This window comes from Rana temporaria, chromosome 1, assembly GCF_905171775.1.
Source record: "Rana temporaria chromosome 1, aRanTem1.1, whole genome shotgun sequence".
Classification (NCBI taxonomy): Eukaryota; Metazoa; Chordata; class Amphibia; order Anura; family Ranidae; genus Rana; species Rana temporaria.
The window spans coordinates 532,772,433-532,786,504 of record NC_053489.1 but is presented as its reverse complement, the minus strand read 5'-3'; the positions used below and the strand labels follow the sequence as shown (position 1 = coordinate 532,786,504).

The window sequence follows — 14,072 nt, the reverse complement described above, 5'->3', positions numbered from 1 at the left end:
TATAGAGGCACTGATGCAGTGCTATTTTTAACACATTTAATTAGGATGGTTGTCAGTTTGGAAAAGAAGATTTATAAATGGAATGCTTTTTACAGTCTCCTCTATGTTAATCAGACGTTGTTGTCTTTGCAGTATATGCTTTGCAGCACATTTTATAGCCTTATTTACATTTTAAGTAATAGACAGACCTGACAAGTAACTATCCGCTTCAAGGACATGTTTCCTAACAGACATCTAAGTATAGGCAGGAAGGTACAATTGATTATATAAAACCCAACAGGAAATCACTTGCATATCAAGAATGTTCACATTTGTTTCCTGAAAATCCTGAAGTTATTGTGTTATCCTCACACATCCACTCTGATTATAAACCTCACTGTAACATATTTTACCCCTTGAAGCACCCACAGAATCTGTTTTGGCCAGGCATGTCTTTGGGACATGGTTAACTTGTAAGAAAGCATGCCCAGAGTTATTCAAGGATGAGTGTACTCATGAAACATTACTTCATAACACATCCAGTGTAACGAAAATAGCTTTTGCAAAAATAACCTTTTGTCTCAGCCTTTGCTTTTGTTTAATTTTCGGAGCTGGTATCACAATCCCAGGTTAAGTGTAAACCCATTTCACACAGGCTTTTCAATCAGGTCTGCCTGTCAGGTTTTCAGGTGGCCTTTATCGGACACTCTATTGACCTCTATGGAGTGGCGGATGTCAGCGGTGACATGCCCGCTGACACACGCTGCTATCCGATCTTGTCTGTGAAATCCAGACTAATGGTGACCCTATTTCCCATTCGTCTATCAGATCGGATGAAAACGGACAGGTGGTCAGTGTTCATCCGATCTCCCCATAGAGCAGAGCGGGGCTCTGACAGATCTGTCTCTGCACAGTGAGTGGAGATGGACCTGTCATCCGCCTGCTCAGCGGGGATCAGCAGAGTCATTCGGGCGGACCGCCCATGTAAAAGTATCCTAAACCCCTTTTTTTTTACAATTAGCTTATGGAGTTTGTTATTCTTTATTGGCTAACCTAAGCTATTAAAAGTGCAAGCTTTCAGGACCCCTTTAGTTTGCTTCTTCAATCTCTCTACAATTCATTTTCCCTGAAGATTCAGCTTATCTAATGACTTTTCTGCCAAGTGCCATAAATTATGATTTTTATATTGCACTGCATTCGTGCAGTCTTTAAAAGCCACAACTGTTATGCCGAGTACACACGATCGGTTTGTCTGATGAAAACGGTCTGATGGACCGTTTTCATCAGACGAACCAATCGTTTGTGGGCCCCATCGTTTTTTTATCCATCGGTGAAAAAACTAGGAACTTGTTTTAAAATGATCTGATGGTTAAAAAACGATAGAAAAAAACGATCGTCTGTGGGCACGTCCATCGGTTAAAAATCCACACATGCTCAGGATCAAGTCGACACATGCTCGGAAGCATTGAACTTCATTTTTCTCAGCACGTCGTTGTGCTTTATGTCACCGTGTTCTGACACAATCGTTTTTTTAACTGATGGTGTGTAGGCAAGACTGAAGAAAGTCAGCTTCATCGGATATCTGATGAAAAAATCCATCAGACCGGTTTCATCGGAGGAACCAACCGTGTGTACAGGGCATTAGAAGCAGACTCCCCATCGCATATATGTAGTGCTACCCTCGCAAGAGCCGCTGATTTGTTTTGGGATCAGCGTATTAAGTTACCCTGCAGTATGTCTAGGGGTGATAGCAGTGAGTCAAAACAGTGAGCGAATGTCCAGACGGCGAATAAATGTTTTTTTCCAATGCTTTATTCTCCAGGCCAACACGGCCAACATCAGCATAAATTGGGAAGGACAAGGTTGATGAAGAGAGAGAGAGAGAAAACCTTGCAGTATCAGGCCTGGATATTGAATGGAGCAGTCAGTACTGCTCTGTATAGTACCAAGTTGTAACTCGTCGCCACTCCAAATAGAGTGGGTAAAGTGCCCCTGGACAGACCCCTCTCAAGAGCCTGGCAGCCGAGATGTCACTTAGGATTTCTGTAAATCCTCCCAGTAGATTTCTGCATTGGTTACCAGATGACAGCAAGCATACCTGTCAGTACTCTGGTCACCAGATCCCCAATTGGTTTGTTCAGGCTCTGTTGGGCTCTGTTGGACAACCTGCCTCCGGGTCCTCCTCAAACCGACTCCCCAATCGAACGGCACCCAGCCTGGGATCCTTTCAATAGAACCGGGAACCCAGTAAGTCACTGGGGTCCCCTTGTACATCCGGATGAGATTCCAAGTAGTATGAAACTTTGGCCAGGTGGGCCGTGCTGGCGTGGTCCATGGATGCGCGCACCCTGAAGGTGGATGCCGCACCTGGAACGGGGACCCCGCGAAGATTTTAGAACACATGACCCCTGTCACAGATATACCCCTCCCCAGCATGCCCCGCGAGGGAAAAGCTCCTCTAATTGGCTGCTGGGGAGAACTTGCTCTGCCAGAACCCCTCTGGCGCCAACTGCCGGCCAGGGATGGTTTCACATCCCTGGAATACAGACTGACCCAGTGGACATTTCTAAAATGACAGAAGTCACAATTTAACTACTTGCCGACCTGCCGTCGTCATTCTACGGCGGCAGGTTGGCTCTCCTGCGCGAAAGCCCGTCATACTACGTTGGCTCTCTCGCAGGCTAGCAGGGGCGCGCGCGCGCCGCCGGAGGCTCGCACGCCCCCCGCTCGCCCCCGACTCCCGTGCGCGTGCCCGGCGGGCGCGATCGCCACTGGGCACACACGATCGCTCGTTACAGAGCGGGGACCAGGAGCTGTGTGTGTAAACACATAGCTCCCGGTCCTGTCAGGGGGGAAATGCTAATCCTCTGTTCATACAATGTATGAACAGAAGATCAGTGATTTCCCCTAGTGAGGCCACCCCCCCCCACAGTAAGAACACACCCAGGGACATACTTAACCCCTTCCTCGCCCCCTAGTGTTAACCCCTTCACTGCCAGTGGCATTTTTATAGTAATCCAATGCATTTTATAGCACTGATCGCTATAAAAATGCCAATGGTCCCAAAAATGTGTCAAAAGTGTCCGAAGTGTCGGCCATAATGTCGCAGTACCGAAAAAAACGCTGATCGCCGCCATTACTAGTAAAAAAATATATATAAATAAAAATGCTATAAAAATTCCCCCTATTTTGTAAACGCTATAACTTTTGCGCAAACCAATCAATAAACGCTTATTGCGATTTTTTTTAACAAAAAATATGTAGAAGAATACGTATTGGCCTAAACTGAGGAAAAAAAATGTTTTTTTATATATTTTGGGGGGATATTTATTACAGCAAAAAGTAAAAAAATATTATTTTTTTTCAAAATTGTTGCTCTATTTTTGTTTATAGCGCAAAAACTAAAAACCGCAGAGGTGATCAAATACCACCAAAAGAAAGCTCTATTTGTGGGAAAAAAAGGACGCCAATTTTGTTTGGGAGCCACGTCGCACGACCGCGCAATTGTCAGTTAAATCGACGCAGTGCCGAATCGCAAAAAGTACTCTGGTCTTTGACCAGCAATATGGTCCGGGGGTTAAGTGGTTAAACAAATTGTGAATGGGAGCAAAATAACTCTCCCATTCCCCACTAACTTTAGCGTAGTGCCCATGCTGAAAGCAAGGGGGCGCTAAATATATTTTTGGCAACTGTGTACGAATATATCTTCCATAAATGCATATTAGAACTCACCTTCCAAAGTGGTGATAAAAGAGTTCTATATATTTAACTTTAGATGTGCTAAGGGATTTCAATGTGTACAAAAGTACACAAATTCTAATTACAGACATTGAACTAGGTCACTGGAAGAGGTTTAACGGTGCAGGTTTAGGAGATTTTTACAGTACCCACAGGTAAGCCTTAATATAGGCTTACATATAGGTACAAGTCAAAGATTTAAGTTTGTGCACAAACAAATATAGTGGCTCCAAAAACAAATTCAGTGTCAAAAATATTAAGCAGCGCTACAGTGAATAAATGTCTTGCTTGCACAACCACATATAAACATATGACTAAGTGAAAAATGTTTTCAAAAATGAAATTGAAAATCAAATAAGCTAATTAATGAACCCGTGAACCTAAATAATAGTGATTTGTGGGAACAGCAACCTGGACTTCCATACCACCTCAGCAGTGCCACAGGCTGATTGCCTCCATGCCACGCTGCATTGATGCAGTAATTAGTGAAAAACAAGCCCCCGACCAAATATTGGTATAGTGCATACTATACTGTACATGGACATACTTTTCAGTAAGCCATTTTTGTGTTAAAAATCTATTTTTTATTGGTCTTATGTAATATTAAAATTTTCTGAGATACTGATTTTTGGGATTTCACTAGCTGTAAGCCATAAGCATAAAAAAAAAAAAATGCTTGAAATATAATACTCTATTCACTTTTTGAATTGAATTACTGAAATAAATTTACTTTTTGATGATATTCAATTTTTTTTAGATGCACCTGTATGCATTTTGTAGTATAGCCTTTATGATACCGCAGAAGTCCCTGTTAATGATAGAATTTATTTGAAAAAAAAAAAACGAACCCTTCTCAACACATCTAATTCTCATTTACCAGAAATGTCAACCTAAGTAAAAGCCTCAATATATCCAAAAAAAGAAAAACAGAAATAGGAAGAGAGAAGTATATGGAGAATGATCTTTTACACCTACAAGTCAAATAACGATGTCTGACCTTTAAATAATTTTGTTATGCAATCTGTTGCTTTGGGATAGCAGCTACTGGATGAAAAGGAAGCAACGGCATGCCAGTTTCTATTTTTTTTTAATAGACTACTGAATGAAAAAACAAGTTTGAGTTAAAACATTTTTAATCATATTACACCATCCTAATTTAAAATTTCTGTTAGTTTGGTAAGGTCTAAAAACACGTATATATCTGTCCACAGACATTTACACACACTGCCCCTTTAAATATAGATCAAAACCCAGTAATGCATTCATCTGTAAATGCCATCGGTTTTATGCAGGCAATGCTGCACTTAAATACACAGTGCCTTCTTAAACTCATGAATATTAAAACATATATTTTAATCTGGCAACTGTATGACAGTACCCCAGTAGCAATCAAGCAATGCCTAGTATATTAATCACAGCAGCATGACTGGAGCCTGCTCCTTTGGGATGAGGGTTCAGTCAGGGTAAAGGATTAAGGCCCTATACACACTATAAGATTTTCTGCAGATTTTTGTCTTCAGAGTTACCAAAACCATATAATATAAGGTCAAACCTTTTAGCCGTGTACACACAATCGGTTTGTCCAATGAAAACAGGTGAAAAAAAATAGAACATGTTTTAAATTTTTCCTATGGATAAAAAACCGATAGAAATATCCGATCATCTGTGTGGAACTCCATCAGACAAAAATCCATGCATGCTCAGAATCAAGTCGACGCATGCTCGGAAGCATTGAACTTCAGTTTTTTCGGCTCGTCGTAGTGTTGGACGTCACCTCGTTTGGCACAATCACATTTTTGACTGATGGTGTGTAGGCAAGACTGATGAAAGTCAGCTTCATCGGATATTCGACGAAAAAATCCATTGGATTAGATTCCATCAGATATCTGATTGTGTGTACAGGGCTTAAGAGTTTCAAGGTGTATGCAATCAGGCAGGCCCTTGCACTACATGGTTTTGGTAAATCTGAAGACAAAATTCTGCAGAAAATCTAATAGTGTGTATGGGATCTACACACGATCGGATATCTGATCGAATCTAATCCGATGGATTTCTTGACGAGGCAAAAAAAATGAAGTTCAATGCTTCTGAGCATGCGTAGACATGATTCTGAGCATGCATGGATTTTTGTCTGATGGAGTTCCACACAGACGATCAGATTTTTTTATCGTTTTTTTATCCATAGGAAAAATGTAAAACATGTTCTATTTTTTTTCACAGAGGGAAAAAAAACAATGGGGCCCACACACGATCGGTTTGTCCGATGAAAACAGTCCATCGGTCTGTTTTCATCGGACAAACCGATCGTGCGTACACGGCTTAAGAGTTTTAGAGACTAATGGGGGTCGCATAGGCAAAGAGTATTAGGCTATTGGTAGAGTGGAGAAAGGGAGGGAATTTAAGCCACATTGTTATGCAGGAGGCTTTGTTACAAGAGTTTAGTGTTCCTATGCATTGTTTCTATATTTGTTAAAACATGTTTTGGCTGTATGTAGGTATTCATGTATTTTAATTCTTGAATACATGTTGTACATTAGAATTTGAATGTTTGTTATGGCATGCTTTTTCCATGTCGCAGCTGGTGGTTAACCATTTTGTAGGCTGAGGTGGCAGGCGGCTAACTGAGTTAGTGTAAAGTCTATTACTAGATTTGGTGCAATGCTATGTTGGGGCATTTACTTGGTTAGGTACCGAGTCAACAAAACGTTTGGCATTAAGCCTAAATAAGTCCCTGAGCCTAACCTCACTGGTTGGGAGCTGTATTGGCTCCTGAAAAAAAAACTGACTGCCAAGAAGAGTTTGAGATATGCCACCCAGCACTGCAAAAGGGAGTCTGGAATTGATTATGTTCTTTTGTTTACTTGTTCTTTACTGTACTGTACTGTTGTATCAAGCTCTGGCTGATACTCAATAAAAGTATCGACACAGTTACAAGAATTATTTTGTCAGTTTTGTTATTTATGGTAATGATCATGTAAGGGGAGAAATGAACACTGGTTCAGTCAAGCAGTCTACATAGACCAATAGCTGTGAACAACAGCTTTAGTTTATATGACTTGGATAATAATTATTTTCACATTTGGATGGACCTGATCTTTTTAATATAGACCACAAATACTCATTACTTTTGCTGCATTGTTTAATCCATTATCCATGAATCCATCGTTTTCCATTAAAGTCAACCTTTATTATTACATTAGGCATTTACATTTTTAATAACATGAGTACCTACATATATACGGTACATACTGCCAACCACAATAAAACATGCATGAAAAACTATGAATTATGTTTTCAGTACAACCTTTTGTTAAATTAATGTGTTCGACAATGGCTGCCTTTTTTCATTTACCTTGTTTTTCACCTTTTTTTTTTAAATAAAGTAAATCACTGACAAAAGGTCCATCACTAAAAACCTATGTTCACTTCAAACAACAAGCCAGATACTGGGAGAATTGCAGAAATGTACCCTTTATAAAAAAAAAACATCTAATTAAAAAAAAAAACATCGGCTAGTTGGAGTTTTAGCAAATCAACTATTTTGCCTTTATTTGTTAATTTGTAGAAATTAGTGGATCAATCAATCCTTTATTATGGATTATTGCAATTCCTTAAGATATGAAGCTACATTAGCAATTAAATAGGATTCTTATGTAATCTGTGTCATAACCAAATCCAGATTCAAATAGTCAGTTGTGATTGGCACACTCACTTTTCAATACTCCATTGTTCTCTCTTGCCATAGATGATGCGATTTTCTTTCCTGCAATCACAGGTTGCAGGAAAGAAAATCACTAAATTCCCCCATCAACACAGTCAGTGTTGATGGAGGAATTGTGTTCTCCTGACAGTAGGGAGCCATCCCCGCTGAAATTATTTTCATCAAAATGATTATAACAGTAATAGCACACTGCTAACTGTAAAATCTCCATTAATACAAAGGGGAAAAAAGGAGGTAAATTAACTTTAGGTTTGACCAATATTTAACATGCATTTGTATCCAAAGCTTTTTTTTCTCAGCAGACACTAATTTTGGCAACGAAATTATTAATGTGGAATGTACACTCAAAAAAATTAAAGGAACACTTTTGAATCAGAACTCCTGGGATATTGATCTGGCCAGTTAAATAGCAGAGGGGAGGGATGTATATAGAGGGGGTTGTTAATTAGTTTCAGCTGCTTTGCTGTTAATTGAAATAACAACAGGTGCACTAGATGGGCAACAATAAGATGACCTCCAAAACAGGAATGGTTTTTCAAGTGGAGGTGTCTGACATTTTTTTCCCTATTCATCTTTTCTGACAGTTTTTCACTAGTTTTGCATTTGGCTAGGGTCAGTGTCACTACTGGTAGCACAAGGCGATACTTGGACCCTATAAAGGTTGCACAGGCAGTCCAACTCCTCCAGGATGGCACATCTAAACGTGTCATTGCCAGAAGGTTTGCCGTGTCTCCCAGCACAGTCCCAAGAGCATGGAGGAGATTCCAGGAGACAGGCAGTTACTGTAGGAGAGCTGGACAGAGCCATAGAAGGTCCTTAACCCATCAGCAGGACCGGTATCTGCTCCTTTGTGCAATAAGGAACAGGATGAGCACTGCCAGAGCCCTACACAATAACCTCCAGCAGGCCACTGGTGTGAATTTCTCTGACCAAACAATCAGAAACAAACTTCATGGGAGTGGCCTGAGGGCCCAACGTCCTCTAGTGTGCTCTGTGCTCACTGCCGGACACTGTGGAGCTCGATTGGCATTTTCCATTGAACACCAGAATTGGCAGGTCCGCCCATGCTTTTCACAGATGAGAGCAGGTTCACCCTGAGCATATGTGGCAGACGTGAAAGGGTCTGGAGAAGCCGCGGAGAACTTTATGCTGCCTATAACATCATTCAGCATGACCGGTTTGGTGGTGGGTCAGTGATCGTCTGGGGAGGCATATCCATGGAGGGATGCACAGACCTCTACAGGCTACACAATGGCACCCTGACTGCCATTAGGTATCGTGATGAAATCCTTGGACCCATTGTCAGACCCTACGCTGGTGCAGTGAGTCCTGGGTTCCTCCTGGTGCACAACAATGCCTGGCCTCATGTGGCGAGAGCATGCAGCCAGTTCCTGGAGGATGAAGAAATTGATACCATTGCTCACCTGACCTAAATCCAAAAGAACACATCTGGGACATTATGTTTCAGTCCATCCGGTCCTGCCAGGTTGCACCTCCGTCTGTTCAGGAGCTCAGTGAGGCTCTGGTCCAGATCTGGGAGGAAATACCCCAGGACACCATCCGTTGTCTCATTAGGAGCATGCCCTGATGTTGTCAGGCATGCATACAAGCACTTGGGGGTCATACAAACTACTGAGGACCATTTTGAGTTATTGCAATGAAATTTCATCAAAATGAACTAGCTTGCTGCATAATTTTTTCACTTTGATTTTCGGGGTAACTTTGAATTCAGCCCTCTGTAGGTGAATAATTTTGATTTCCATCAAATGATGTGCCATCCTTTCATTCCTAACACATTACCCAGTCGATTTCAGTATAGATATCCAGCATGAGATTTTTGCCCATTGAGATCTGATATATTTTCAAAGTGTTCAGCTTTAACCACTTCCCGACCGCCTCATGTAGATATACGTCAGCAGAATGGCACGGACAGGCACATCAACGTACCTGTATGTGCCTGCCTAGACGTGGGTCGGGGGTCCGATCGGGACCCCCCCGCTACATGCGGCGGTCGGATCCCCTCGGGGAGCGATCCGGGACGACGGCGCGGCTATTTGTTTATAGCCGCCCCGTCGCGATCGCTCCCCGGAGCTGAAGAACGGGGAGAGCCGTATGTAAACACGGCTTCCCCGTGCTTCACTGTGGCGGCGTATCGATCGAGTGATCCCTTATATAAGGGAGACTCGATCGATGACGTCAGTCCTACAGCCACACCCCCTTACAGTTGTAAACACACACAAAGTGAACACTAACTCCTACAGCGCCCCCTGTGGTTAACTCCCAAACTGCAACTGTAATTTTCACAATAAACAATGCAATTTAAATGCATTTTTTGCTGTGAAAATGACAGTGGTCCCAAAAATGTGTCAAAATTGTCCGAAGTGTCCGCCATAATGTCGCAGTCATGAAAAAAATCACTGATCCCGCCATTAGTAGTAAAAAAAAAAAAACATTAATAAAAATGCAATAAAACTATCCCCTATTTTGTAAACGCAATAAATTTTGCGCAAACCAATCGATAAACGCTTATTGCGATTTTTTTTACCAAAAATAGGTAAACGAATACGTATCGGCCTAAACTGAGGAAAAAAATTTTTTTAGATATGTTTTTGGGGGATATTTATTATAGCAAAAAGTAAAAAATATTGCATTTTTTTCAAAATTGTCGCTCTATTTTTGTTTATAGCGCAAAAAATAAAAACCGCAGAGGTGATCAAATACCACCAAAAGAAAGCTCTATTTGTGGGGAAAAAAGGACGGCAATTTTGTTTGGGAGCCACGTCGCACGACCGCGCAATTGTCTGTTAAAGCGACGCAGTGCCGAATTGTAAAAACCCCTTGGGTCATTTAGCTGCATATTGGTCCGGTCCTTAAGTGGTTAAAGCGGAGGAGTACAACGAGCGATGGAACTCCGCTTAAAGAGTATTTCCTATTCTTAGCGATTTCAGTAAAAGCTGATCCTGATTGTTGGCCCAATACAGTAAGTACAGAGTTGTTCATGTGAACAGAAGGATCAGCAGGTTTTTGTTTAACTAATGTAAGGGTGTAAAAATGTAAACTATTAGGCAGTTTTTCCTTTTAGGATAGAGAAACACTCTCATAATTGCAAACATTTTGGATGTTGCTCATGATAATAGTTGACAAAACAATTACTAACATTAAAGCGGAGGTTCACCCAATTCCTTTACAGAGAATGGCGAGAGCCGAGCTACCGCTTGGCTTCGGTGGGTGACTTGGACAGGGAAGTGTTATTTTTTAAAAGTCAGCAGCTGCTGTATTTGTAGCTGCTGAATTAAAAAAAAAAATTCAGGTGAACCTCCGCTTTAATTCGGTCACCCTTATGGTTAATATACATACTGTATAGGGTTGATTTAATAAAGGCAAATAGGCTGTTGGATTTTTTCATGTAATCAAGTTGTTCCCAATATATTACCACTGGGAAGATTGCAGTATGAGTATCTACATATGCTTAATTTGGGTAAGGATCTTTATTGGTCGGGTTATTCATTCACAATACTCTCATTATCTCATAACTACAAACTAGTAAAGTTGGATCTGATTTTATTCCTAATGAGAAAAGTTAAGTTCTCATTATTCTTGACGCTTTCTTGAATTATCATATATTTGTTGCTATTGTGTAGTATAAAGTCGTTGTTTCTGTAATGAATTGTGAGGTTTACAGAAAGATCCATTTGTTCCAAATGGTTTTAAAAGGTACTTTTTTTCTACAAGTAAAACAGATTGGAACTTACCTCTATCGCTGTCATAAAGATATGCAAATTTATCCCATTGATAGTATTCAATCAAACTAAGAAGTGCTCCTTTGAGGTCCGGCCTCATTTGAATAACAAATGGATGAGTACCATCTGTTGGAAAGCTTGGGGTTATGAAGGAGACATGAAGAGTTCCGCAAAATGATGTGATAGTATTTACAGACTTCTTATCATAAAATCCAAAAATAGCAAAGACTCCTCTTGAAAACTGGGAGCAGACTGTAAAAGAGAAAGAAACAATAGTCAGTATATGCCTACATGTTATTTATATATACAAAATAAAGACGAAATCATGGAAAAAAAGAAAAAAATCACAGCAGATATACATATTTGTTTTCTGCTTTACATGTTAAAGGTTTTGGAATTTTGTTCAGTTCCTTTTGTAATTTATAAACTTCTGCCTCATTGCACAGCCAGGAAGATCCCCTACCAACTATATGGGCAGGCGTCATGATAATAATGATTACTACAGAGCAGGCTGGAGGTGAAGTGACATGGAAAGGTTTATTGCAAATAAGGAGTTGTCAAGAATTTAAAACCTGTTAGTGGATAAAACAGTAAGCATACTGTATATGTTCTTAACTATAAAATGTTGTGTAAATATTAGTGTGTGGACGTTTTCTCTTAAAGTGGAAGTAAACCCTCCTATTGTTTTCAGCCAAGGAAGCTGCCATCTTGACTTCTGTTTAATCTGCAACTGCCATGATGCTGCACATGTGATCAGTTTTGAAACCAGCCATTGGATGGTTAGACAGTTTGGTTGAGAGCACAAGCAAATGTGACATCTAGCAATTCCGGCATGCCGGGAATGTTAACTGTTTTTTTAAACTATCAAATAGATGGGTTTACTTCCGCTTTAAAGTAAACCAATTATAGCAGCTACCATAGGTCAAACACATAAATCAGATCATTTTAAAAAAGGCAGCACAATTTCTTTAAAATATACAATATATGTCTATATCCATACAGGGTCTCTCAGATATTGGGACTCATACCATAATAGATAATAGTAGTTATATTCCTTTAAGAGTCAATGACACATGACATATATAGTTGTGAGGTCTCACCAAAGGATCTGGAATAGAGTGCAAGAATCCAAATGCTTAAAAACCGGAGTGGTTCCTATATAAAGAAAGGGTGGAAAAGAAGTCCTTCACCAGCCCCAACCATCTAATTGTGCAGATTCTTATCAGAAAGATTTGACTACCTTAAAGGGGTTGTAAACCCTCAAGGTTTTTCCCCCTAATTCATTCTATGCATTAGGTTAAAAACCTCCTTTAGTGTAGGAGCCTCCCAGTGCCCGTGTTTTACTTACCTAAACCCTGCCTTTCCAGCACTGGGAACAAGCTCCAGCCAGTGTCTCATGTCCTGATTGGATAGATTGATAGCAGCACAGCCATTGGCTCCTGCTGCTGCTAATCAAATCCAATGATGTGGGAGCCGGGGGCCGGGACAATTCCTGCTGTCTGTGTCAATAGACACAGCAGCAGGACACGGGAGTGCGCCCGCATGGGTGCCCCGAGGGAGAGTGCTTCTCTGACGGGGCACTCAAGAAGAGGAGGAGCCAGGAGTGCCGCTGAGGGACCCCAGAAGGGGAGGATCTGGGCCACTCTGTGCAAAACCAACTGCACAGAGGAGGTAAGTATGACATATTTGTTTAATAAAATAATAATAATAATAATTACCTTTAGATATCCTTTAACAGCAGACAAATAGCACAGCATAACATCTCCATGCAAGAACACTCATCCCCAATGGTATCCAAGATACAGTGACACTTGTATACCTCTCCAGGTTACCATGTGTAACAGAAAATAATATTTGGCCACTGTTAAGGTAGCCAAATCTCCCTGGTAAGAATCTGCATTATTGGAGTGTTGGCGTCAGTGAAGGACTTATTTTTTTCATCCTTTCTTCATATATGAACCACTCCACTTTTTAAGTGTATGGACTTTTGCACTCTATTCCAGAGCCTTTGATTGGCAAGACCACACAGCTATATATCTCATGAGTTAGTGACTCTATATCTTAAAGGGATATTACTACTATTACCTATTATGATATAAGTCCCACTATCTGAGAGACCATGTATGAATTGTATGTTTTAAAGAGATGCATTTTTTTTAATTATCTGATTTATGTTCATAACAATGTATTTTGCTGTTTGCCTATAGCTTAACAGTAAGTCCACATGATATTTACAGGTTCAAAATACACCACTCTCTACACATGGATGATTACTGTACCTAGTTTACTCCCACAGGGAATACAGGGGATGACCTTTGAAGCCCTCTGGCCTTACAGTATATTGGCTCCAACTAGGGAATGTGCAGGTCAAGCAGATTGTGGATTTTATTTTTGTACTCCGCTACAATTCGCACATTTTATATATAGGGAGACTGAACTGTAGAATGCTTTTGTTGTTTACAGTATTACTAATGTAAATTTAAATTGCTGGCCCTGCCCAATTTATTTCTGAAAACTATAAAACATCTCCCGCTTGTCATGAGAGGGAGATGTTCTGGAAGATATTCTGAAGTCCTAGCTTCATGGTAAGTCAATACTCGCATTTGCATTATAATGGAGGTGGCTCAAAAGGTCAACCCACTATAGTATAGAAGCAATTCATATAGTTGATGACTTGATATAAAACCAAACAAATATAATTCTCACATATTGTATATAAGAAAACTCGACTCTGGAATGCTTTTGTAGTTTACAGCATTACAGCAATTTAAATTGTCGGCCCTGCCCAGTCTATCTCTATAAACTACAGAACAATTCCACCTTGTCATATGGAGATGAGAGGGAGATGTTCTGAAGTCCTAATGCACTTACTGACCTGGAGTGACAAATGAGCT

The 14,072-nt window shown here is 40.5% G+C and overlaps 1 protein-coding gene across 4 annotated transcripts in view; it reads right to left on the bottom strand.

The window, feature by feature from the left end:
* The window catches only part of GRIA2 (glutamate ionotropic receptor AMPA type subunit 2), a 225,209-nt gene that overhangs the window by 123,535 nt on the left and 87,602 nt on the right, over window positions 1-14,072 (bottom strand). For all 4 annotated transcript variants that reach the window (XM_040332278.1, XM_040332251.1, XM_040332259.1 and 1 more), the window contains exon 3: window positions 11,191-11,430. In XM_040332278.1, coding sequence (XP_040188212.1) covers window positions 11,191-11,430 — 240 coding nt within the window. The remainder of the gene's footprint in view (window positions 1-11,190; window positions 11,431-14,072) is intronic.